Source organism: Danio aesculapii, chromosome 6, assembly GCF_903798145.1.
Source record: "Danio aesculapii chromosome 6, fDanAes4.1, whole genome shotgun sequence".
In the NCBI taxonomy this organism is placed as follows: Eukaryota; Metazoa; Chordata; class Actinopteri; order Cypriniformes; family Danionidae; genus Danio; species Danio aesculapii.
The window spans coordinates 19,861,297-19,888,853 of record NC_079440.1 but is presented as its reverse complement, the minus strand read 5'-3'; the positions used below and the strand labels follow the sequence as shown (position 1 = coordinate 19,888,853).

At 34.9% G+C, this 27,557-nt stretch overlaps 2 protein-coding genes across 2 annotated transcripts in view; one reads left to right on the top strand and one right to left on the bottom strand.

Annotated features, from left to right (window-relative positions):
* stk11ip (serine/threonine kinase 11 interacting protein) overlaps window positions 1-21,221 on the bottom strand; it is a 42,737-nt gene extending 21,516 nt beyond the window's left edge. The window contains exons 1-17 of the mRNA XM_056459739.1: window positions 21,091-21,221; window positions 20,409-20,476; window positions 19,419-19,621; window positions 19,101-19,175; window positions 18,900-18,995; window positions 18,694-18,801; window positions 18,522-18,593; window positions 17,708-17,837; window positions 17,126-17,229; window positions 16,703-16,792; window positions 15,995-16,036; window positions 11,526-11,687; window positions 8,844-8,925; window positions 7,564-8,001; window positions 3,780-3,982; window positions 3,574-3,684; window positions 1,869-2,037 (exon numbers count right to left, since the gene is read on the bottom strand). Of these exons, the coding sequence (XP_056315714.1) occupies window positions 1,869-2,037; window positions 3,574-3,684; window positions 3,780-3,982; window positions 7,564-8,001; window positions 8,844-8,925; window positions 11,526-11,687; window positions 15,995-16,036; window positions 16,703-16,792; window positions 17,126-17,229; window positions 17,708-17,837; window positions 18,522-18,593; window positions 18,694-18,801; window positions 18,900-18,995; window positions 19,101-19,175; window positions 19,419-19,621; window positions 20,409-20,475 (2,152 nt within the window). The 5' untranslated portion in view covers window position 20,476; window positions 21,091-21,221. The remainder of the gene's footprint in view (window positions 1-1,868; window positions 2,038-3,573; window positions 3,685-3,779; window positions 3,983-7,563; window positions 8,002-8,843; window positions 8,926-11,525; window positions 11,688-15,994; window positions 16,037-16,702; window positions 16,793-17,125; window positions 17,230-17,707; window positions 17,838-18,521; window positions 18,594-18,693; window positions 18,802-18,899; window positions 18,996-19,100; window positions 19,176-19,418; window positions 19,622-20,408; window positions 20,477-21,090) is intronic.
* Window positions 21,222-23,490: 2,269 nt separating this feature from the next.
* The window catches only part of igfbp2a (insulin-like growth factor binding protein 2a), a 32,865-nt gene continuing 28,798 nt past the window's right edge, over window positions 23,491-27,557 (top strand). Inside the window, exon 1 of the mRNA XM_056459738.1 lies at window positions 23,491-24,005. Within this exon, the coding sequence (XP_056315713.1) occupies window positions 23,645-24,005 (361 nt within the window). The 5' untranslated portion in view covers window positions 23,491-23,644. The remainder of the gene's footprint in view (window positions 24,006-27,557) is intronic.

Below are 27,557 nucleotides of genomic sequence, written 5' to 3'. Positions count from 1 at the left end.
AATTCCATTTCTGTTGCGTTCAGTTATGACTTTAGTCAGATTATGGTAATCAAAAATTTCTGTTTTGAGCTTATGTAGGCCAACAGTTCAAAATTAATGTTTAACTGAATAAACAGTTAGTAAACACAAGTACATCTTATTGAACATCATTTTTTTTTCATCACCAATTATCATAGTAGAACAGTTTCTCAAGCAGTTTTGATGAATTTTGAAAACATGAGATGAGCCCCTGGTCTAACGCGCCACCTGGCTTGAGAAATCCGTTCTCAAAGACTTACTTTTAGTCATTATTTGGGTAGCACACATATTCTGAATGCCTTCGGCAGAATTCAAATGAGCCATTTTAATCTAGATTAATTTCAAGATTACAGTAAAATTAATCTAGATTAAAAAAATGTATCTATGTCCACCTATAGTTATAATACATAAAATTTAACTCCTAATTCCCTTATTATTGAAAACCTTTCATTTGTAGAGATGTTTTGTATCTGTCCATTTCCATTTTTTTGTTGTGGCTGTTGTAGCTAAATCATATTCACAAGAACAAAAATGAACTGATTCAGATGTGTGTTTGAAGCATCAGAAAATGTGCAATACCATAAAAGGCACAAATTTTACAGTTTTACAGTCTTAATGCAGACTGTTAAAATTAAAATAAAATAAAGTTATCTATTGATTATTTGCTGGCACAAATGTGTGAGCAGACTTTTCCACATGCAACATGAACTATTGTACAACCATTAATGACAATACTACCGTTTCTGAAAAAAAAAAAACAGATTTAATTTTTTTTTTTAAAAACTATTTTAAGGTCAGAATTATTAGCCCTTTTAAGCTATATTTTTTCAGTCGTCTACAAAACAAACCATCATTGTACAATAACTTTCCTTATTACCCTAACCTGCCTTGTTAACCTATTTAACCTAGTTAAGCCTTTAAATGTCATTTTAGGCTGTACAAAAATGTCTTGAAAAATATCTAGTCAAATATTATTTACTGTCATCATGGCAAAGAAATCAGTTATTAGAAATGAGTGATTAAAAATATTATGCTTAAAAATGGGTTGAAAAAATCTCTCCGTTAAACAGAAATTGGGGAATAAAATAAACAGGGGGGCTAATAATTTAGGGGGGCTAATAATTCTGACTTCAACTGTATACATGGTAATAAATAATAAAAAACAATGCACGTTTAAATGTATTATAGCATATCATAAAACACACAACAATCTATTTAGTTTGAATTAATTTTTTATATCTATTGTATATAAGATTTACTTAGATAATGCTTACACATGGTGGTTCTTTCCTGCTGTGCCACCTCTGAAATTGAGACTAAGCCGAAGGAAAATGAATAAATAAATAAATGAATGAATGCTTACACATAATTTATAATGTGAGACCATGTTTTTGGCAAAAGACAGTAAAAAAGTAAAGATAACTAACCTATATTCAAGTTTACACATATTTGTTAAACTGATTTCCATGACTTTTCCAAAACTTTTTGGGTTTTTCTGTTTTCCAAAACTTTTCCAGGCCTGGAAAATACCATGTCAAAATTCAATGACTTTTCCAAGTTTTTCATGACCGTATGAACCCTGTAGATAATTGATTGTACCATGGTGGCAATTGCAGTGAGGCTACCAGCATGCATTTCACAAAAAACAATTATACTGTAGTTTTAAGTTCCATTGTTCACACCAGAGTTAAACAGAACATGCAACCATAGTTGGCTAATGATACATTTGGGAATCAAATCACAAAATTATTCAAATTGTTGCAACATATTTATCGAAAAGTGTTTTGCAAGGTGCATGTGGTTGTACCTCTCCCCAAAATTGAAGAAAAAAAGCTCTTCTTAGGCCTTACTGTTATTCCCTTGCTCATCCAGGTGGTTCAGGCTGTTGTCTGACTCAGTGGCCGGCTGGCAGAATTCAGCTTGACACTTCAGGCACTGTAGCCAAACGGTCTCTGGTCTCTCATCATCCACCTGCTGCTTGTTTTCTTCCACAACTCTTGAGAGAACTTCTGCCAATACCTGAGGAGTCAAAATATTGAACTATTTAACCATCGAATTGGATGCTATTGTGTTGGAATGTGTCAAAACAGATTTTAAAAAAAGCAAAGCATGTGTTTTTGTTATTTGTAGATTTGGTAACGTAAATCATTTCAAATACCGCAAAGGGTCAGGTAGTACAGTTTGTGAAATAGCTAACTGCAAGTAATTTTTTTGTTTTTCACCTGTTGTGCTCAACAAACAACCAACTGAACAGAGTAGGGCCCCATGACCTTAAGGTTAACTTCACACATTTCTCCAAATTTCGGGAGGTAAAACATTGACCCTCAAGCATGACCAAATGACCAGAGAAGGGTCTAAGGACCTTAAGGTTAACGTTCTCCAAATTTCAGGAGGTAGAATATTGACTGTATGATAATCATGCTGACACTACAAACCTCAAATTTGTGCTTTGCAATCAGAAATAATGTGCACCTAGTTGAGAGAGAGAGAGTTGGCCTGATCAACTGACTCTTCTCTCTTACCTTATAGACCGACCTTTGGCCAGCACCCAAATTTTGACTGTAAAGGTGAGGGTTTCTTGCTAAAACATTGGAAGCTCAGCCGTGGGATAAGTGCACATCACCCAGCACTCTTAGACACAAGTGTTGGTTTTCCAATGAGATTGCAATGGGCTCCCCAGTCTTTAAAGAGGAAAATGATGGCACATCTCTGAGGTTGTATATACTTTAAAATTGCTTGGGGTTTCATTATCTGTCTTCTATTTATGTAATCCTTATTACTCATCTTTATTTCGCATTATAAGTCTTTTATGCAGTTTTGTTGCATTTCGAATAATGAAGCTCTTGAGTATGATTCATGATTATTGACTATTATTGTAATAATTGATATCAGCGGTTTGTACTGGCAATAAACAGTTGTATTGGTGCCTTCTCTTGTTGATTAGCACCACACTTGTCTCACTTGTATAAACACAAACCATACTAAAACCTTTTTGGTATGCTAAAACATTTTACATACCAAAATGTGGGGCATACTAAAACACTAACCAAATAACTTGTAATTAGTGTTTAATCAATCAGTAAGTATTTGGATTTAAAGAGATGAATCTAATTAAAATGAACAGTTGCTAATTTCCAAGTCAATATGGTTAGGAACTATACCTCTCATTCTAGCATAATAATCAAGGAACTTTGCTTTCAAATGTATTCTATTTTTTCAAATGTTATGGTCAATGGTCAAATCCAATTCAATTATTTATGCTAATCTAAAAGTGCTCCCACAGACCTGAATATCATCAGAATAGATTAATAAATGGTAAAACTAAACCATTTAATTATCAGGGACTTATAAAACGAGCCTATTTTAAAAATGTGGAGTGTTTCTTAAAAATGCTAAATATTTTTTTCAAATGACAATATAACTATTTAAAATTGTTATATAATACATATATAATAAATGTAATAATAAAATATCACAATATGCATTTTGCACCCCTACTTAGAATGTCTGTCTGATTATAAATGATTGTGATGAATAATAAATGGTCCTCTTGACCTGTAACGATTCCTGTGGCTTGTCATCCAGCATTATGTAACAACGTTTACGCCTCTCACGACTAATGTAGCGAAAATGGAGCTCCACGCATGGTTGAGTCCCATTCACCTTCTGTAAGATTTAAAAAGCGATTGAAACAGACAAATACGCTTACATGATAATGTAATCATCTTCTAGATTCATATAAGTAAAAAATGTCATCTGACCTCCACTGTGCAGGAGGCCTCAGTGGTCACCACATCTCGCAGACTGTCTAGTTCCACTCGTGTTTTAACACAACCCTGGTGCATATCCACCTCCAGCAGGTGGCCCTGCCGCACTCGTAAGAAGAGTGGTTCAGAGACTCTTTTCTGATCGGTCTCCAGATCCTCTGACAGCAGTCCCACCAACATTGGCCTGCATAGGTCCACTGTTAAACAAAGTGCAACAGTGAAAAATAGAAGGCTGTTCTATTGATGATCATGCTATATTCACCTGGCTGTGGCAGTTTACAGCTGTTGTAATTTCATTATTACAAACCAATAGAGATGTGTCAGTATTTTTGTTTGTGAGTACAAGAGCCAATACTTCAGATATATTTTATTATGGAAAAGCTACTTTAAATGTGCGGCTTGCCAAGTTAATTATTATTTGAAACAGGTAAACAGTTAAGCTACTATGCTACACCAGATGCTACAAACAGAAATTCCAAAATATTGGGGTTTGTTAAACATTTCTGAAACAAATGAATTAATGGTTAATCATTTTGCATTTTGAGTTGAAAATAGCAGTTATGCTGGAATTTTGTGCAACATAGTTAATGCATTTTTGCAAATTAATAGCATCCAATGCCACTAATTAGAAAAAATAAATAAATAAAAAAAACTTACTACAGAACTGACATAGTGAAGTTTATTTATAAACTAATTTTGAGAGGATCACATGCTTATGATTGCCTGCAGCTGGCTCCGCATTCTCCAATTTATCCAATCTCCAATCAGACGATTTCTAAGCCACTATAAATATCCCAAGTTCCATATAACAGCCATCTTCGTTTTGAAGAATCCCCCCCTTCCACACCTTCTCCTCCTGGTTGACAAGGTGGCCCAGTGGTTAGCACTTTTGCCTCACAGCAAGAAAATCCCTGGTTCTAGTCCTTACCAAGCCAGCAGACATTTCTGTGGAATTTACACATTCTCCCCGTGCTCACGTGGGTTTCCCCCGGGTTCCCCGATTTACTCCCATGGTCCAAAACATGCAACTTAAGTTAATTGACTATTCCAAATCGGCACCATAGACATGCTCCTAGTAAGTAGTTATCTCTTACGAGCAATCACTATCTGTACATTAGCTACTACAGCAGGGGAGTTCTCCAGATCTACCTGAGCTCAAACTTCCCTCTCGCCTTGCAAACAGGAGGGAGCCCCAGGCTCGAGGATCTTATGAGCTCAGGGCTCTCTCCCGGGACAGTATGCCAATCAAGCTTTATAATCAATCATCAGCTAAGTTTGAACTCTTGAATTAGAACACACAAGGAAAAGATTCAACTTTGACAGTTGATAAACTCTGACAGCAAATTAAAAACAATAAAAAAAATACTGTATTATCTACTTTAGGTCCTGTTTACACCTTTTATTAAGTTGCAATATTCTTGATATGATCACAAGTGGACAATGCTAAATATACAATTGTAAAAAGGGTTTGAACAGGGTTTGTCAGATTGTCTTCATATTGTAAAATATCACATGGCTAAATCTGTTCAAACAGCTACTAAAGACTGTCTACGTTCTCTATTCTTAAACATTATGGAACAAATTGTTGAAAAAAATAGCTTGCATTGATTTAAACTTTGACATCTAAAATCATAAGTTTGACTTGGTTCTCTTACTAGCCGTGATTCTAACAAGACCAGAGCATTTGGTGTGGCTTTGCAGTCTCACAGCAAAAATGAAAGCTATAACATTCCATATAATTTTCTACTGTATTCTTTAGTTTTCATATGTAAATTGTGCTTATTTCAAAAAGCACACACATTCATCTAGTCGCACTCAAAGACTCTTCTTTCACAATTAAAAGAGTCATCAAAAGAAAACATCAAGGGCTCTATTTTAATGATCTAAGAGCATGATATGCATTTCTGAATCTAAATAAACTTTTGCTATTTTTTTTCAATGGGAAAAATGGTCGGTGTGCCTGAAGCATGGTCTAAAAGGGTTGTCCTTATTCTCTTAATGAGTTATGGGTGTGTTTTAGGGGTAAAGTGGATTAAACCAATCAGTCTCATCTCCCATTCTCTCTTTAAGAGCAAGTTGTGGTCTTGCCAAGCAGATTTGTTATTCACATGGTAGACTTTGTAAGATTCCAGATTCCACTAAAGCCCTCTGAGGCAAAGAAGGCATGGGAGGAGGTAGCTTTTTTATTTTTATGTAGACATTAGTAATATTTTACATTTTAATTCTTTATTTTTTCATATTGAAAGATATTTCAGTGCTGCTGTGCATCCTTGCATTCAGCAACATATATATGTGTTTAGGACCAGCCCACAGGCAACTATCACTAATGCACTCTTTAAATAAAAAAAAAAAAAAAAAAACTTAGTCCTTGACATCATACCAGCATTTAGTTGGTCAATGACACAGTTCAGTTGCCTCAAAATATCAACATGCCAGCAATGCACCTTGAAACACCTTCTTTTCAGACCAGCACACCCATGGGCACAAAAGGGACATTTGCTATTTAAACAACATAGCACAGTGCATGAAACTAGCAAAAAACACTTGTGTCTTGTTAAGCACTGCATTGTGACAGGTATACAATAGTGCCCCAACTGTGTCTCCGTAGTCTTCTAATGCAATACACCAAAAAGCATATTAATACCAGATTTAAACAGAACCATAGAAACCCAAAACTGCACGACAATAAATAAATAAATAAATAAATAAATAAATAAAAAAGCTCTTTAATGATAAAATGTAAATATACAGTGCCTAAAGAAAATCATCTTGCCCCTTTGAAACTATGGGCTCTATTTTAACGGTCTAGGCACAAAGTCTAAAGCGCAGGGCGCAAAAGCATTAGGAGCATGTCCGAATCTACTTTTGCTATTTTAAGGATGGGAAAATCCACTCAGCGCGTTTGGTCCAAAACCTGACAGGTGGACAAATCTAAGCTTGTTTTTAATAAAACAAATATAAATATGCATAAAATAAATAACACTGCTAATAGTAATAATAATAACATTATACAAAAGCAAGTTGTCCTCCCGAGATGCAGAAGGCATGAAGGCAGTGGTTTTTATATTTATGAAGAAAATGTATCTATTTTTTAAATATTTTAATCCTTTTCTTTTGTAAAGATATTTCTGTATTGCTGTACATCCTGCGTATTTTAAGCAATGTTTAAGCGAGGCGCACAACTGATGCGCTCTGTGCTGGACTTTAGACCTGCTCTCAGCTGGTCGATTTACAGTTCAATTTTAGTTCTATTATTCTATTTAATGCGCCTTAAATACACCTCTTTTCCAGACCGGAACACCCATGAGTCTACAAAGTGGCACAAATGGATTTGCTATTTAAACAACGTGGTGGAAAACGGGAAAATTTGGGTAGCGTTGGTATGAAACTAGCAATACGTTGTGGAAGCACGTCTTGCGCCAGGTGTATGATAGGGCCCAATTACTTTGTCATAGAGCCTGAAACCAAATTTCAAACAATTTTTACAACCAAATTTTTTTGCAGCCTTCTCCCAACCTGTGCCTTTGTACAACTTTACATGGAAGGCCTTTTGAAAGCAGGGTGTAATGTACTGTAAGTAAAGGTACCAATTTTTACAGAGTATGACATTATGCACTGTAAAAGATAAACTACTCTTCCATGAAAACTAATGTGCTAACATGCTAGTGAAATTAAATTTCAGATGATACCATAACAGTATAAATATCTGTACTCACAGACAATAATTGTCCACTATAGCGATCAGCATCAACAAACACCCGATAAAAATCAGACAAACCTCCTCTATCGTCCTCATCCTCGTCTGGTGGTGGTTGTGGATCAGAGTATGCATCAGTTGCAGCTTGAGTGTTTCCAAGACTCGTCTCAATCGTAGATTCAGTGTTCAGGGGACTGTGACCTGACCACTGCAGGGTAGACTCGGTCTCAGGCTGCACATCACTACTCTCCATCTCTTCTTTGGCCTCTTCTTCTTTCATTTCAGAGGACAGCAATGGAGGGGGGAGCAACACCAGACTGGTTGGAGGAGTGTGAGTTTTAAGCAGGGGAGATGGTGGTGTGCAGCGACCATTGGTGTTCACTACAGTGTCTGCTTCTGGGAAAGATGGGATGACTGGAGTATCATCAAGATGATGCTGGTAGCGTAGCCAGTCTTCTCCCAACTGCTCTCGAAAACTGTCCATTCTCTCAATGTCCTCCTTATGAGGGAGAACAATATCTGAAAACAGCCAAACATCTTATGTGAGAAAGACACTCACATTACAAATTTATTATATATGCACAAACATAATTCATTTGTGCACATTGTTAATTAGAAAGTGTAAATCTGAGTTTTATTTAAATTCAGTTACAGATAGTTTAAATAATCCTTCAAAATTTAATTTTTAATTAAATCTATGTCAGGGGATCATGTCCTTTCCAGCCTTCCTGAATATATTCAGGTCGGCTCAGCTAAGATAAATAACGTTACTATGATTAATCAATTAAATAAACATTTTATACATTCTGGGTCTTTATTTGACATTATAACTGCAAATAAATATGTCCCATGTTCTGAAATTAGAATTTTTTTTATGCTCAGAACAACATAATATGAAAATATAATGGGTTACATAATCATTATATATTTTTATATTATGTTGTTCGGAGCATAAAAATTGGATATACACCTGACACAGCCTTTGCCAACTTGCAATATCTGCCTACAATGGATGCAACAAACCAAACAACACATACGTTTGTCTTTTTTTTTTCAGAAGTAGCACAAATTGTAAAGGAATGAGAAATAGAAAGGGACACCAGCTAACTTTTTAAGTATCCAGTGTTCACAGATTTACTCTTTAGAATGGGTTCTTATGTGATGTTGCACCATGTAACTTAATAAAGTGTGGACACAATGGATTTCTGAAAAAAAAAATCATTCTGATATCTACTTTGAGGGAATAAAATAAATAAAAGACATTCACAGAATCTTTTCTTATGCTCCACAGAACAGAAGAAGGTCATACTATAATAGCCATAATAATGTTGTTGAGTAATCTATGCACTTGTTTTCATCACCTTGTACAGCAGACTGGACTGTGATCTCATGGTCTGTGTCACTGGGCTCCGAAATACTGGCTCTCCTCACCTTCACCTTGTTCTGCAAATGACAAGTAGTAGTGTTTTGTGTCACACATCAGAGCTTTTCTCAATCAATTGTTTTGTGACCATACACTAATAAAAACCACGACAGAATCAGGTTCATTTTGCCTGCTTTTTCTTTCAAATTTTATCTTACTTACAGTTTCAAAGTGTCTAAATTATGATGTTTTAAGGGTTTCTAATTACTTTTAGTATTTTTTTTTATTAACAGCAACACTACTAATAATAATGATGATAATAATAATAATAATAATAATAATAATAATAATAATAATAATAATAATAATAATAATAATAATAATAATAATAATAATAATAATTGGATATGGAACCCATGCATATAAGTTCAAATTGTTTGTTCAAGGATCCATTCTCTTTAAACCTCTCTTTTCTGAAAGTCTACTTTACCCTGACTGATCAAATGATCTAATCTTTTGTGACTGGCCTATCGCTTGCTACACAAGTCAGAAACAAAACAGCCTTCATGGTTTCTGAAGTTCAGTCCTAGAAGTTCTTGTTTGGTGGTTCCTCCTCAGCAAAATTATTTTAACAAATATATGTCAGTGTGGAAAACAGTGTCTTCTAGACACGTCAACAATGTTACAGTTTTGCTTAGTTGTTTACACACAATCACTTGTACTTCAGACAGAATGACTACACCATGTAACTGATGCACCAACCCCCTGAACCAATTCTGCTAAACTACAAGCACAATTCCTGCTTTACACTCAAATTGCAGGTTTAAAACACACTTTTTTCAATACACTACACACAATTCTCTGCATTTGGCACACATTTCATGCAGAAAATCTCTTGTTTTCACAAGGAACACACTGCCATTCAAAATTGTAAAGTCAGTTGCCCTAGTTTGCATACTAACTCATCACATAGGTAAACACCTGTCACACAGAATTTCAATTTAAAAATCGGAGCTCATCTGGTTCATAACTGGTTCACTGTCTATCCATGCTTTTAGTTGTTTATCTACCTCCATATTCTCCATTTCTCAATCCTATTGAGGAATTTTTTCTGCCTGGGGATGGAAAGTGTTTGACCGAAACCCACACATTTTATTTATTTTTTTTTACTGTAACTGCATTCTGTAAATACTTCTGTTGATGGTATATGTAGACCACGTTATGTGCAACTTTGTGTTGGTTGGGATAAACACTGTGTACACTGTTTTTGAGGGAAAAATACAGTAAAATATGTTTGTAGGCCTATGTACTGTCTGTAGTAAATGTAACACTGAACAAAAAAAGGTTTACAGTTAGTCATTATGATAAATGGAGAAGAAGTGGTCATAGTGTTTTACATTAAGCACATCAGTGCTCAACTGGATCTTATAAATGTCTATTCATGTGACGGTTTGTGTGTGTCATTTGAAAACAAAATACCATTTTGAGAAGAAATTACATTGCTTTGAATATAAAGTTTCATTTTGCAGGAGTATTGAAAGGTTTTGCCCAATGTGTGTGAGTTCTGACAATATGAGACATGCTTTCAGAAAATGTGTGTAAACAATTGGGAAAAACTGTAACATGAACTCTTACAAACCTCAGCGACGACTACATTATTTGAGGGTGGATCAAAGTACACGTTTTCACAGGCAGCCAATGAAGACCATAGACCAGCATTAAGAAAAAAGCTATTTATTACGCATAGGCCTGTCACAATAATCAATATATCGACTTATTGCACAATACATGGACATGACCTCAATCATTTTTGGTGAAGCAATATTTATCACCCATACATAAAAAAACAATTCTAGCAACATTTCAGCTGATTCTGCAACCTCTCTATCTTTTGGAGTTGTCAGTGTCAGTATGGGTAAAAAACACTAGAGTTAATTAGTAAAACTTTATTGTCCTTGACAGAAAATGTGTTATGGGCATCACCACAGTATATACTATAAATTACTTTAGTATATTTTGATGTGGGTGTCTGATAACTGAAAATAGATCTGGTAGCAGATATCGCAGCCTTTGTTACTTTTTACCTTGCTCTTTTTTGTTAACATTATTTATTTGTTTAGGATATACAGTTGAAGTCAGAATTATTAGCCCCCCTGAATTATTTGTTTATTTTTTCCCCAATTTCTGTTTAACAGAGAGAAGATAAAAAAAAAAATATTATCAGACATACAGTGAAAATGTCCTTGCTCTGTTAAACATCATTTGGGAAATATTTAAAAACGAAAAATTCAAAGTGGGGCTAATATTTCTGATTCCAATGCCTCATTATTAAATTGTAAAAATGGTTATAATTAAACGAAATTTACTTAATAATAAAAGTTAATGTGTTCTTTGGAAGAGTGTACTTGCATTTTGATGCTATTATATTGTTGATCTGGCATTATATAATGAGTGGCATAAAATTATCTTAAAATGACAATAATATCGTTCATCACTATTTATTTTAGTACAATATATCGTACAACAATATTGTGACAGGCCTATTTATGCATATTGATTTTTGAAAATCTGACATTTTACATACACACATTTGTATTACCACTACATGAAGGTAATGCTCGAAACTAGGTTGTTCAATTGTATACAAAAACATGTGGGCAGGTTTTAGACAGAAACTTACTTTTTGTTTCTTTTTTCGAACTCGGGTTGCTCCTGAAACGGACACACTGTCAGTCATGTCCCCACCACCACTGGACACGTCCTGCCCACCTTGGTCTTGTGCCATAGCAACTAGAGAAGTATGGGACAGCTGGCCAACCAACTGTCCGGGTTTGGGTATTAGCTGTGGGAAGAAAAATGCAAATAAATCATGGAACAAGAGCCGCAAAATATATATTTAAAAAAAATGGTCCAATGCTACACTGTAAATTTTAAAAGATAATCCTTATTTTTGTGTTTTTATTATTATTTAAAAAAAAGGATAACCCATATATAATTGAAGTTTGCAGCAAGTTTGTTGTTATTTAAGTATATTTAACAGAGTATAAAAATGTAATAACTCAACAAATAATTTATTAATATCTTCCCACCATAGGTAAAAAATATTTTCTTAAACATTGTAAATGTTGTTTAAATGTTTTTTATTCTACATTCCAACATTTGTTACTAACTTCATCTTCATCATGCCATCTGTGAATATAATAGCTTATGAGATTTGAAAATCATATATCCCATGTCACAAAAAAACTGTCTTCTTTCATCTGAGAAATATTACTAAGTTACAAAGTATGCTATCCATCTCAGATGCAGAAAAGCCAGTTCATGCTTTTATGACTTCTAGGCTGGATTTCTGTAATGCTTTGTTTGCTGGCTGCCCAGCATCCTCTATTAACAAACTTCAGCGAGTACAAAATGCAGCTGCCAGAGTTCTTACCAGGTCTAGAAAACATGATCATATCACCCCAATTTTATCCTCCTTACACTGGCTGCCTGTTAAGTTTCGTATTGATTTTAAAATATTGCTTCTTACATATAAAGCTTTAAATAATCTAGCTCCTGTTTATCTAACCAACCTTCTGTCTCGCTACAATCTAACCCGCTATTTAAGATCTCAAAAATCAGAGCTTCCAGTAGTACCTAGAATAGTAAAGTCAAGTAAAGGGGGCCGAGCCTTCTCATTTATGGCTCCTAAACTCTGGAATAGTCTTCCTGATAATGTCCGAGGCTCAGACACACTCTCGCAGTTCAAAACTAGATTAAAGACCTATCTTTTTAGAAAGCATACAATCATTGCATCACTTAGCGGTATGATACATGAATGTGCTCCACGCATCTCGTTTATATACACTATGAACAGCAACTACGCTAATTATCCTCTTTATTCTCTATTTCCACCTGGGGATACTCATCCCGAGACCCTCAGACTATGCAGTGCCACTGATGCAATCTAAGATCAGCGACAAGATGATCCCAAGGTTTCCATAATCCTGGACCAGGCCGTATCCCGAGCAGCTGCTGTGGTGGTCATGGAGGAGTGGAGAGCAAGAGACTGATTCCTATGATGGTCCAGGGACAGACGAGTCTTGCTGACATCCAGCTTCTCCAGCCTCTGGCGCCTATACTGCAGCTCTGCACAAGACGTTTGGCCATAGGAGAAATGGTCTTGCCCAACTAAGCCTGGTTTCTCACAAGGTTTTTTAATCCTTCACTTTCGCCAATTGGTGAAGTTTGTTCCTTGCCGCTGTTGCCACTGGCTTGCATGGTTCAGGACCTGTAGAGCTGTGCATCGATGGATTTTCTCTTCAGTGCTTGGACTCTCAGTAGTGAATATTAAACCACACTGAACTGAGCTAAACTGAACTGAACTTAAACACTGAAAACTGAACTGATACTGTTTTAATTTACTATAATCTTCTATGTGAAGCACACGCTATACAAATACAGGTGAATTGAATTAATTTAGGAGAAAATTTTAAAACATTTAATTTCGTTTGGGACTAATAGCTATCTGAATCAAGGGAATGCTATCTTTGGCTTGGAATCAGTAATTACATGGTTCACTCCAGAAAAAGAAAAAAAAGGTCGTCATTGTTCATATGTTTCAAACACAACCGACATTGAAAATATGTTGGAAACTTGCAACCATTGACGTTCATAGTATTTGCTTTACCCATATGGAAGTCAATGGCTACAAGCAGAAGTTGCATAAGTAGCTTTACAAAATTTGGCATGCTAAAATTACTTAATTTAAAACTCATCTGGCCACCCAAATTTTGAGACACATGCTAAACCAACTGATGTACAGTCAAAACCGTTATTCAAAGTTGACTTAAACACAAAGCAGTACCTGTTCTTGTCTTAGACTACTTGATTTTTTTGATCCACTTCAAATGTTGTCTACTATATACCCTTGTTTACCTACAGGTCATAATGAATACAATAAAAGTGGTGCAGATGTGTAAAATATTAACTCAAAAGACACTTTAAATATTTTTTGGAACTATTAACCTTTTTTTATAATCATTAACAACAGCAGTTAATACTGTAATGCTGCAAAAAATAAAAAAAATCTCTGCACTAAAATACAAAGAACAAAAATCATCTTGTCTAATCAATTACAATTCAGCTAAACTCATTAAAGCTAATTTACATTTTATGTGTGTATGAGTGATATGAGAAAGTGGGTGCGAAGGATTCCAGTGGGTGAGAAGATTTAAAGTGATTCATTCTGTCTCTGCTAGTCTTATGCTGGGTTCACACCAGTATATTATATAGTACTGTAAATTACATGGAAATAGGTGAAATTATCATGTGTTTAATTATAATGAATTATCATGTTGTGGTGTGAATGACATGGAACGTATGATGTTTGCAAATGCAGGAAATTCATCTTAATTGTATCCACCGTGCAAGTTCAAATAATTGACTGTAAATTACGTGGTGCTCCCTGTTTGGTGTGAACCCACATCCTAATATATATTTTTTTGCGTATTGTGTGACTCAATAGTGCACATTAGCCTGTACTGTGTTGCAGGGATTGCTCATGGGAGTTGTGGATTCTTACTATCGAATTCAAATTAATTTTTTTATTTTAAAAGGATTTTTTTTTTAAACTACAATTTAAAGAGTATGCTCAACCCACCAGTGTGGCTAGTGGCAATTAGTCTTTTCTGCCACAGCTAAAATCTACCTGGATTTGGCAGGTGTTAATGTCAAGCGTGGTTACAGGTATTCATCTTTCTTTAAAATACCTTATTTTAGGTTTAACAGAGAAAAGAAACTCACCCTCGTGTGTAAGATTTAATTACACATGAGGGTGAGAAATTTGTGAGTAAATGTTTATTTTTGGATGAACAAACCCTTTAAGACGTCAGACAAATTAGTTTTTAGCTAATATACATAAGACTGCTGATAACATGATTTCTAAACATTTCTCGCAAAGTGCTGAAATATTTTAGCATTTTAGAAATCTTCTTGAAACTGTATTTTGCCATTGAACACATTAACTTCATGTGAATATTGGTGCCACTAAACAATGGCATGGTTTCCTCTGCTAACATGGGAGAAAAAAATGCAGAAAATGTGCAGTTGAAACTCACTATATGTATTTGTAACATATAGGGGTGCCACAGTAAAGATTTTTTTTTTTTTTTTTGTATGGGCATCTAGTTTCGGTTAAAAGGGTGGTACAGAGTGTATTTTTAAGGCTTGGTTGTAGTTATGGGGTGCAAAGCAATGTGTGCTCATGCTTCATTTGTGAAAAAAAAAATCATGTTATTTTGTCATACATCTTATTTGAATTATATACAGCTACTCAGCAAACATGAAAACGACTGTCATATTTACTAGCTCCTACGAAAGCCTGCCCTCAAGAGGGTCTAATTAGTCAGCTAACTGTGATTCACGAATCGGCTCCACGTCACCAGGAAGTGTCACCCCTCTACTAGCATGAGCTTTGCCTCTGTTGAGTAAATACTGCCAGTCAGTGTAATTGTTAGTCCTATCAGTTCGAGTTTAAATCAGACAGAAAATGAAGAGGACACCTCATGCCTGCTTTCTAAAATAAAATCTGACAAGATATTCAGTTTATTCTGGATATTCTGACTGCTATTCGAGTTATAGGCATGTGTAATATGAAATGTTCACATCTACTTAGAGAGTTTGTTATTTGAGATCTACTGTATAATGCAGGGAAAGCAGCTGCTAGGGAGACGTTGCATCGCTGGTGAATATTGTGGGTGTTTACAGGGGTTTGACGGATATACCTGAAGGGTTTATAATCTCATTAACCCAGGAGCATTGTTTTGTAGTGCCCAAACTTCGTTTACTGTAGGCTTTGCCAAACTAACTCTGTAAAAGCCAGTGTCTCCCTTTGCATCTAACTTTGAGCAAATTACATTCAGAGATGTTGTTTATGTTCACACAGCTATATTACACATCAACTAAAGTTTAAAATAAGATATCATAGTGGACCACCCCTTTAACATCTACAATTGAAGTTTGCAAACTCTATTTAGTGAGAGGAAGTAAACCACTTTGGTGCCTACCCCAAATAAAAAGCAGACATGCCTCCCACAATGCAGCATGAAACAAATAAGAAACAAAAAGCCTGTAATGATCAGAGACGACAAAGTGACATTTGTTACCCACCAGAAGATCAGACTGGGACAGAGGGGTGCCATCCAGCTGGAACTGAAACACAATATGACGCAAAAATAAAAATGTGAGTATACAACTCGAAAACATCTGCAGAACAGCAAGAAAGATTTACAAGCACACATATCATGATTACTATTGAGAATGATATCTGGAACCTCTCTCTGGTTGCTATGGTAAACTTGAAAACAGAAATCAACACAATCTATTTAGATATACTGTAAAGTAAAGGCTCATTTAATTCAATATTTGGATCAATTGAGTGACTGCTTCAGTTGTTAAGGATGCCACAACATATGGAGTAAGTATCATATCATTTATATGAACTTCAGTACAGTTTTATTATCAAAATAATTCCTTACATTTATATAGCGCTATTCTAGACACTTAAAGTGATTTACACAACTTGGGGGATCTCCTCATCCACCACCAGTGAGCAGCCATATTGCGCCAGACCGCACACCACACACCAGCTGATTGGCGGAGAGGATACAGAGCGATGAAGCCAATGATTAGGAGGCCATGATGGACAGTGGCCAGTGGGCAAATTTGGCCAAGGTGCCGGGGTTACACCCCTACTCTTTTTCGAAAGACATTCTAGTTTTTTTAATAACCACAGAGAGTCGGGACATCGGTTTAACGTCTCATCCGAAAGACGGACGTCTCATCTGAAAATATGCACAAAAAATAAGAAAGACTCACTCCATGGAAAGCAGTTCTTGGAGAAAGGTGACAGACAGCAGATGCCCTATGTGTCTTCAGAAAATATAATGGGTTTCCTTCGAGGGTTAACTGAAAATAGATTTGAAAACTGTTAGGGTGATATATAGGGGAAGACAGAAGAATCAAAGATACTGTAAGTCACATGGTTAAGAAAGAAATATTCAGATTTAGATTCTAAGATCCAATTTCTAAAGCTGGAAACCTGCCATAGATGTGTCTTATCTAGATTGTAGCAAAGCCTAGATCCTGTTAAAACCTCAAATGAGCTTCTTCAAGCCCAGATTTATAACCCGGGCATCATAAATATGCTGAGACCAAAATCTGTGATTTAGCACAATAACTTTAGTAAATATGGTAGTTTGATTAGCTGAGGATGAATTAGGCAAGGTGAGTCTAACTTACTGTTTTGAGATTATGAAGGAGGGACAAAGGAGCCAGCTGGGAGTGTTCCATAAGAAGGTTATAAGCCAGGTCAAGACACTGAAGTGACGACAACTGCTCCACCCCTGTAGTTAGGATAATACATTTTAGATGAAATAAGATTAACCTTTATTTTAGTACATTAACTTCAAACCAATCATAGCTATTCAAAAACAGAACATACAAAATCTGGTATTAATAACACTCTGTACATGCAGCTGTTTAATACAAAAATGTGATACAAATAAGCAGTGAACAAAATGTTTTAAACTAAAATAAAATAATGAAATTATTATTTTGCTAACACACGTCATTGGCAGCACATCATTTCTTTTTTACTTCAGTTCCAGGAAATTTCTTTCAAATTGTCTCATTCTGAAAAGCACACACTGTACGCGGTTGAAAAAACAAAGACATGCAGTACTAAGATAAATGAAAAAACAAAGAACCAAAAAAAGAGCCAAAGTGTTAAATAAAAACATATAAAGATTCATATTCAGAGCAAAAAACATCAAAGAAAATAATCATGGAAATACAATTCTGCTAATGAGAAGTGAAACTCACCATTGATTGTTTCCAGCTCATTGTTTCTAAGGATCAAGGTGGTGAGTTTGGCTTGAGCACTCAAGCCCAGCACAGGTGCTCTCTGGAGGTTATTATAAGCTAAATTCAGGTGTTCCAATTCAGTAAGTGGCTTAATGGAAATAGTAATGAGAATAAATGAATTCATAAATAAATAAATAAATAAATAAATAAATAAATAAATAAATAAATAATTTAACTCTAATATTTATAATATTTAACATACAGCAATTCAAGAAGGTCCATTGTCAACTATGTGATATCATAACCAGATGTTTTCCCCCAAATTAATTTAAAAACACTGTTTAAAAAGCATTTACCAATCACAATATTACAAAAAGGTTAAAAAAAAACACTTTATTCTCAACTACATAACACAAGGCTCTATTGCAATCTGTAAACTTATCAAAATTAAAATAAAGATTGTTGCTTGTACCATGTTATTAAAAAGTTTAACCACATTTTTACTAACATATACTGCTAGTTTTTCCGATGACAAGAGTTTACATTTGGCAATGCAATCTTTTCTTTCTCACATATTTAAAACCAAGACAAATACAAGAATTAGCACTTCTGTATATAAAGTTTAACCAGAGAGAGAGAGAGAGAGAGAGAGAGAGAGAGAGAGAGAGAGAGAGAGAGAGAGAGAGAGAGAGAGAGAGAGAGAGAGAGAGAGAGAGAGAGAGAGAGAGAGAAAGAGAGAGAGAGAGAGAGAGAAAGAGAGAGAGCGAGCGAGCGAGAGAGAGACAATGATTCTGTTGGGTATTTGATAAATAAATGCATAACAGCAGCCTACCTTTAAAAATTCAGCACAGTCTTCTATCTTGTTGTGGCTTAAGTCAAGCCACTTCAGCACATTTAATAGACTCTAAATAATTTAACAAAAGTGTTACATCAAACAAAAGTGTTCCATGCAGATTCCAGTATAAGTTACTCTATTTCAGCTTTTTCATTTGAAAGATTCTTACTAGTGACTCGTCGAGACAGGAAATGGAATTGTAACTGAAATTAAGGGTTTGAAGTTCTAACCAGGGTAAAGCTGAGCTAAGATCTCCTCCACACAAAGAAAGAAGCTCCTGTTAAAACACACACACACACACAAAATTACTTCATTTCTGTAAATGATCATTATTCATTGTGTCAGTGTTTGCTGGCGCAAAAAAAATAAAAATACCTCTAGAGAGCTGACACCTTTTGAGCAAGTAAACACTTCCAGCTGAGAATACACTCCTCTAAGACCCTCCAGACAATGAGGAGGAATGCGCTTTAGCTAAACAGAAAGAAAAACACCCACAAAAACATATTTTCAGATATCAGGGCAGAATAATAGATAACAAGTATAACTGAATTAGACAGATAGTTTCTTTTGAAATACCTCTAAGTGTTTGAGGGACTTGAAAGGGAAGATTTTCACAACATATTGTAGTTTCACACCAGGTGGATTAACAAGCTGTTTTACAGATGCACAAAATCAGATTATTGCCACAACTACTCTGTATTTGAAAATGTATTTCAATGAATGAATGAATACTAATGATTATTTAAGAAACCTGGAAAATGAAAGCAAGTCGTTTAAAAAAAATACATGTACTTTTTATTAATATGAAATCAAAATTTCTCAGATGATTAACATTTGAATTTCTCTAGTTTAAATAACATAGATGCATCAGAACATCATCAAAAGCTTTAATACCTTGAGTGATACTGTCTTCTGCAGCATGTCAAATAGAAACTGGACTTCCAGCAGGGAGGCAGTGTCTGCTGGGTGCGAAGGCAGAGCCAGAAAACCATGCTGATGTGTGCGTGAAAGAAGGTGCCGCTCGAAGAGTTGTGTCAGGTGCTGTAAACATCGCACTTGCAGGGTGAGCGTACTGGAACCATCCAGTACAGAGTCACCTAAGCAAAGAGTAACAAAAACTTGATTGTTATGATTGTCTTAAAAACTGATCCGTGCATCATTGTAAAAGCACAATTAATTTGAATGATTCAACATGAAAACAAAATCAAACACTTAACATTGTTCATTTTGTTGGAGTCTCCAGATTTATAGTTTTAAATTATGAAGAATGCTGAATTGTTGTTGAATTGTTCAGAATTATTTAGTTGATTTGTCTCCATGTTTTAACATATAAACATCTTTTAACTTGTTTAAAACTTTGGTTTCTGTTTTATTTTTTTTTATTCTTTGTTGTTTTTTATTTCTTATACTTTACGCTTCTTTTATCCTTGTTTTTGTAAAGCACTATCATTATAATTGTGTATAAAATGTGCTATATAAATAAACTTGCCTTACAAATTATGAATAATATTGAATTGTTTGGAAATATTTAGTTGATTTGTCTCTATGTCTTTAACATCAAGCAAACTTTGATTCTAAACTCGCAACAGTTTTCTTCTTCAATTGTACTCCATCCAAATTCCAAACAATGCTTGTACGCAAAGACAAAGTATGTCCATGTATGATTTATATTTGCATTTTCATGCTATTCAGGCTTGATTCATTATCATATAATTGCTATACTGGTAATTATTACATAAAATATTATTTTAGCAAAAACAACAACATTAATTCGTTGTTTGCCAAATGTATCCCCTGTGTATACACTACAGTGAACAAATACATCCGTGGAGAAACTGCTGAAATAAACAAAACAAACAAGAAAATGAAATAGCAATTTTGTACCATTATTTCGCAGTAATGTGGCAAGTCTGTGTACAACCGTTGACTGACCAGCCTGAGTGGATGACATCCTAAAGAGAGTGAAACATATTAATAGAATTAACCCAAATCCATAACGTTACAAGTGGGGTACTATTACTATTATTAACTTGTAGGCATAATTGTATTGTGTTTCTAAATTAGATTGGGCAATACTCACTTTTATCGGTACAGATGATCAATTATTCACCAAAATATTGAGGTAACGTTGGTTTTATTTTCGCACATTCGTTCATTTAACTGTCTCTATATTGTTTACCACGCTAAATTGAATATTCGGTCAGAATTACCATGCAAGTATGACTTTAAAACAACATTAGCACTATCTAATAGACTGTAAGCAATGCTGTACTTTGATAATCATTGGCTGCTAATATGATTTCCCTATTTAGAATTTGCAAAGAATATATTTCTGAAATTATATTAAGGAGAATGTCTGAATATCCGAATATAAAACCAACTTTACCTCTATCACAAAATGCTGGGTTCTAGACAAGATCCAACCTTATGTAGCAAATACTATTACAAGACCTAATAAAACTATAATACATTTGCACTATTAACTAGAACAGAACTGGCAACTCTTCCTGACGTCCTAAGATCAGTCTCGATCGATATTTATTCTCAGGAATGAGCTGCAACATACCTTATGCTTTCAAAAATACGTGACTCGTAGTCACAATAAACGTTAAGCTCAGATTTGAACCGGCATTAAGATTCATGGCATTAGTTCAGCTAAATTCCCTTTCAGGTTTGTTGACATCCTGATGGTAACGGTCATATGATCTTGTTTCTTAAAGGTACGGCGGCCCGAAGCAGCCAAACAAGTGTTTATTTAACGAAGCGCGCCCTCCAGCGTTTATGTCCCACATGCATCACAATATCAAACATTACGATCTTTTCAATGTAAGTTGTTTTTTAATGGCTTTAGAACATTACATCGATTATAATTTAAGAATTAACTGCAATTATTTGTTTATTAAATAATAATCCTGTTTCTTTGAAGATTCGCCCTCACCGCTGTCAAAAATGGCCTATCTCATTGAAAGTGCTATCTTTACAATGTCTTAAAGTGCAAAACAGCAACATTTACCTTACTGTGAAACTGTCGTTTTATGGTAGACAAGTAAAACTGTATGTCCAAATATGTTTGTTTTCTTACTTGTGTCCACACTGACAACACAAAAATCTGCTTTTCTTGGAAATCAAACACTAAACCACAGAAAACTATTCCAAAGTACACAATTCAATTTTATTCACTGAACAGTTCAGTTTAGTACACTGTTCAGTAAGACCACATTTAGATAATTCATTAAACAATTTAACATTATTTGCCTATAGGCCTTTCTTAAATAGAAATAAAGATGAATAAAATAATTAGTCATTATTAAGCATTTTTTTCTTTGGAAACCCAATTTGAACTAGGTCGTTGAATCATATTTAATATTACATAAATGTATAATTTTATATAAATTATATATACATTTTATAATTTTAAAAATTATTTTCTAAATTTTAAATGTAAAATGTATTTATTTTGTTAGAAACTATTGGAGAAAAAATGGTGTGCATTTTTTAATATTCAAAATAATAGATATAAAGATATAGACTTCTGTACAAACCCTGCTTAAATCTCTCATCTCTCACAAAATGAACTAATAAAATGAATCTTAGTAAAAAAAACTATTCTATCTATCGATATGTACAAGTGCTACTGAGGTTATTCTGAGCATTAGTTAAGTGTATCACTTGTTTACTCAGAAATGTCTTTGATGGAGAGTTGCACTTAAACAACTGGAGATAGCATTATAACTATCAAGGCAAGAGGGCTTATAACCCTCAAAAACCTACAGAAAACCAGATGTACACTCTTTGGGTACACTGACACAGTGCTTATGAGATTCTAAAAAGCTGACATGATGTTTTTCGAACACTTTCCTGCTTCAGTACGACGCCCACATAACCTGGTAGCCTATTTCTAAAGTCCCCTTTCATTACCAAAATTAAGGTATAAAGGAATCCTGCCATCCACAAATACATAACATCCCATTAAATCAGATGGCACCCTAAAAGAAAAATAATCCTCAATTATTTCACTTTGACAACTACTGTAGCCAATCTGGCATGAAGCATGCAGATATATCTGAACTGTTAAATAAACAACGAGGAATTCTCAGAGGGGAACAGAGTGCAGGCTTTACTGTGGATGGGTTAATGGTTGTTTGGATGGTAAGCATGATATCTCGATTCCTGGCCCCTGTAATCAATAGGCAACTGAGAGATTACAACATTCAGCCTGTATAGGCTCCTGTAAGTACGGTAGAGAAATGTCAAAATGTCAATGGGTTTTAATATGCATAAACTTTATGTCTACAGCAAAAAATACACACCAAGAAATGCAGGGTCATTTAAACCCAAATTGGGTAAAATTCAGACTAACCCAAATATTGGGTTAAATCTATTAATTTAATTAGAAAATTTACTCAGCAGTTGAGTTAGTCCCTATTACACCCAGAATTTAGTTGAAATAACCCAGTACTTTTTAGAGTGTATGTTTCTTAACAGCTTATTTGCTTAGCAATACCAATATATAAAGATCATCAATAAAAAAAAAAATTTTATTATTTTTTAAAAATCATCACAAGTCTACATGTATTAGATAGCATATGCCGATCTGCACATTGTAGGTTAAGTGAATTTTTTGTATGATGTTTTGAAGGAGGACAGGTTCCCCCAGTTGAAAATAAATAACTTTAATAAATCAAATTCCACTTCAGGGTAATTATCACCAAGAATTTTATTTAATTAAGCAATTTAATTTATCAAGACCCTGCTGGTTTAGCTTAGCTCAGGAATTCACTTAATGTCTGCTGGAGCTCAAACTATACTTGCTCCATGGAGCTGCGATATTGTTAAATAAGATTGACAGTCTAAACAACAGAAAAAACGTTAGCTAGTATTAAAATGCATGCTCTCAAATTAAGGCAGGACAGGCCTAACAGAAAACGGCTCTGGCACTGTAGCCCTTTGAGGATTTGTTTGACAAAGCTGCAGCCCGCCTGTCATCTCCTATGATGTCAGCGGCATATGAACACTGATAGGAGCCGCAGCAGCTCCAGTTAGCCGTCACCTGTCCGAGTGCGCTTCTTACCTGCACAAGTTAGTCCTCCGATTATTAGACTTTCTATATCGTGGACACGATGTTGTCCTACGTGAGTTGCGGCTTGCTGCTGGCATTGGTGACTTTTCACGGTACTGCTCGCTCAGAAATGGTGTTCCGCTGTCCGAGCTGCACCGCGGAGCGCCAGGCGGCTTGCCCGATGCTCACGGAGACGTGCGGAGAGATTGTGCGCGAGCCGGGCTGCGGCTGCTGTCCCGTGTGTGCCCGACAAGAGGGTGAGCTGTGCGGCGTTTACACACCGAGATGCTCCAGTGGTCTGCGGTGTTATCCCAAGCCGGATTCGGAGCTGCCCCTGGAGCAGCTGGTTCATGGGTTTGGGAGATGCGGACGTAAAGTGGACGCTGAGCCCACAGGAAGCGCAGAGCCTCGGGAAGTCAGCGGTATGTGTTTTAATGGATGACAGTTGATTAATTTGTTGCAGTATCTAGTATGTACTGCAAATAAAATGTTTGCACAACTTTTATCTTCAAGTTGATTACTTGGAATGCTGGTAGAAGAGTAGCGGATGAAATCAATTTAATAACAGTACCAAATCAGGTTTCACTTTAGATTGATAGTAATCAAATGCAGTCTAAAAAAAACTAATGCAACACGTTTGATAAAAAGCTAGCTTTGTTTTCTGCATATTCTGCAGTAGCACAGTTTAGGCGGTCATCGATAAATTGGTTTGAGCTCGTCAGCATCTGGAGTCAGTCTTTTGCAGGCTACTCAAACTGCATTATTTTTACACACTGTTAATTATGCACCTGTTGTGACAGTTAGTCTATCATTGAGTGTTTTATCTCTCTGAAATAAAAAATAAGGCGACGAAGGAAGGAAGGAAGAAATAAAGACGAAAGAGCTTTCTGGAGAACTGGGGAGTAATGGAATGCAACAGTGATAGCAAGGCGTATTTTGCGCTTTGACCCTTTCCTGCAGTAAATTTATCATTGTGGCGCGCGCGGTGTGTTTGTGCACGAGAGAGATAGAGAGGATGGGTCTGAACAAGCAGAACAAGAGGACGGGTCTCGACGGAGAGAATGCAGTGGCGCCTTGAGGACATTTAATTAATGGGGTGGCTGGATGGGTTTAGTAAAAAGGTTAAGGTGGAATGCCAAAAAGTAGCCTATAAATGTGCCTTGCCATAACACCTTATGTATGTTGTTAATTTACCTTATGCGATACCTTATGTGATTTTACTTTGATAAATATACATAAACTAGCCTATATATTAACGACAACGAAAGAGTCTGTTTTGTGTAAGATAAAACAAAACTGTGGATATGTCAGCACTTGGGCCAAAAAAAAGGATGCATGACAGTCCTAAATTATATAGCAAGATTTTTGACATACCACCCTTATATAGATTTAACTACATCCTGAGCAAAATGTCATGGTATGCACATGATTCTTTTGACTGTGTAGGATATGGATTTTTTGGGAAATTTTGGTAACAGTGTATAGATTATATGCATGCAAAGACAAACAAACATAAAAAGAACATAACTTAAAGGTTGCCAAAGGGCATAATTATTTGGATTATAACTTTATTAGCATTAAAAAATACATCTGATTAGTAGTTTTTGTAGTCACTGGTACCATATTATAAGGGAACTCAGGATGACGGTAAACAGCAACCAAAGATACTAAATGCTATTTTCAAAACAATATTTGACAGTATAATGACCAAATTATATAAAAAGCTGCACAGTGCTTAAGCTTTACACTTAAATAATCTAAAATCCAATGCAGGGTACTTTATTAAAATCATGTACTGTAGATAAGCGTTTGAGAAACTTTAAGTGTTTTAAGTTTAAAACACTTGAAGTTTCACAAACGCTTATCTACAGTAAATGTTATTTATTTGACCATATTTTACATTTATTATATTTATACTAGTCAATTCATCTTTATTTACATAGCGCTTTTACAATGAGGATTGTGTCAAAGAAGCTTAACATAGAAATTCTAGTAAACTGAACATGTGTCAGTCCAGTTTTCAGAGTTTAAGTTCAGTTTAGTTCAATTCAGTGTCGCTTAATTTTCACTGCTGAAAGTCCAAACACTGAAGAGCAGATCCATCAATGCACAGTCCCAGACCAAGCAGGCCAGTGGTGATGAACAAAACTTCATAATATTGAAATTGTAATAATCATGAACAAAAGTGTAATGCAAGCAAGTTTCTAATTTGTGATAACATGAAAAATGTATATTAAATGAATTAAAGTAAAAAAAAAAAAAAACTAAAACAAAAATCAAAAGGACCTTTTTCCAATAAGTCAAAATGCGTAATACATGGCAGGTAACCTTTTATTTCTGTACATATTAGGCATGGGCCGGTATAAGATTCTGATGGTATGATAACCTTGGATAAAAATATCACAATTTCACTGTATTACAGTATTGTGATTACTGCTCTAACATACAATACGTCTTGGTAAAAAAACAACTACTTTTTCCCCATTAAACACAATATATTTTATTTTAAGTAACATTTAAAGTATTTTGGAACTGTAAACATATCAGGCTAAATAATTCAAGTAAATCATTGACTTCTCCTGTCTCCATTTGTTTAAAAACACAGATTTTTTTTACAACTTGAAAAGGCATCTTTGGATATCTTTCTTTTCTTTGAATATAAGTAACTTTAGCATGCTGGGATGTTGGTGTATAACTGATTTGTTTTTCAGATTTTTACTGAATCGTAATGTGGATGCTCCTTTTCTGCTGGAGATACTGTTGCTTTAAATAGTTAAACAAACAAGTTGTTTAAAGAAAAAAACTTATACCATAGGTATAACAAAAATTTGAATGGTTTTAAAACCTTGACTTTTCCAAACCGTGGTAAACCTTGAAACCGGTTATCATCCCATGCCTAGAACATACATTATTAGCAGACTTTCAGAACAGGACTGATTTATATAAACTGCAGCAGGAGCTCATAACTGTACAAATGCATCCCCAAATCATACACCAGTGTTGTCTAAATAACTTTAGCAGCACCAACATGAAGGACTGAGCAGAAGCTCTTGGGAAAATTGACCAAAAGTTCCCCGTAAAAATAAACAATTTTGGTCTGTCTATGGGTGAATTTTTGTGCCCAGTGAGAATGGGTCCTTAAGAATCCAGTGTTTTTGTTTAAAATCTTGAACATTCACAGTGCCTATTTGATCTTTGTGCTTTGAAGTTTCACAAGTGTTCTCCAAATCCTGTTGTGGTGGAGGTCAAGTTTTTTTGGAAAATGAGAGGAAAACGTACACTTCCTGTGAATGACGAGCATACTGTAGCTGCATTTAGCACCAAGGCCTCTCAATTTATAATATATATTCATGACACATTTGAAATAAAATCGTAATAATTATTTATCGTAATAATCGTAATAATAATTAATTAAATTACAGAAATTTACTGTAAAATAACAGAGGTTCAATTACAGAAATTTACCAGAAATAAAAAAAGTTTAGAAAGTCATACACTTAAAATAAAACACCAAACAAGTAATGAACTTATTTGAAAGGACTTTGCTAGAAAAGAAACTATAAAAATGAGTGAAACATTTTTCTTTTTGGCTGTTTTGAACTGCAAAATTGAGTACACTTTTAAAGCCACCTAATTCATTCTGTTTTGACAAAAATGAGTAAAGAGTCTTTATAACAGACAAAGATGACAGTTTAATTGATGAGATGAATCACTAGTAATACTACACTAATATAATAAACACAAATGAACAAAAATGTCTGTTTTACCTTTGCAAACCTTGTTTATAATGACGATCAGTTTAAGCTAAATATTTATTAATATTAATAGAAATTATTTATTATTTATTTATTATTTAAAAAGGCTTGACTGGTAGGACAAATAGGCAACATAGGGTATGTACAAGACAATCTAGCACATTACAGCAGTCAAAGCGAGAGTTATAGGGGAGGAAATGAGGAACAGGTGTAGCAGGT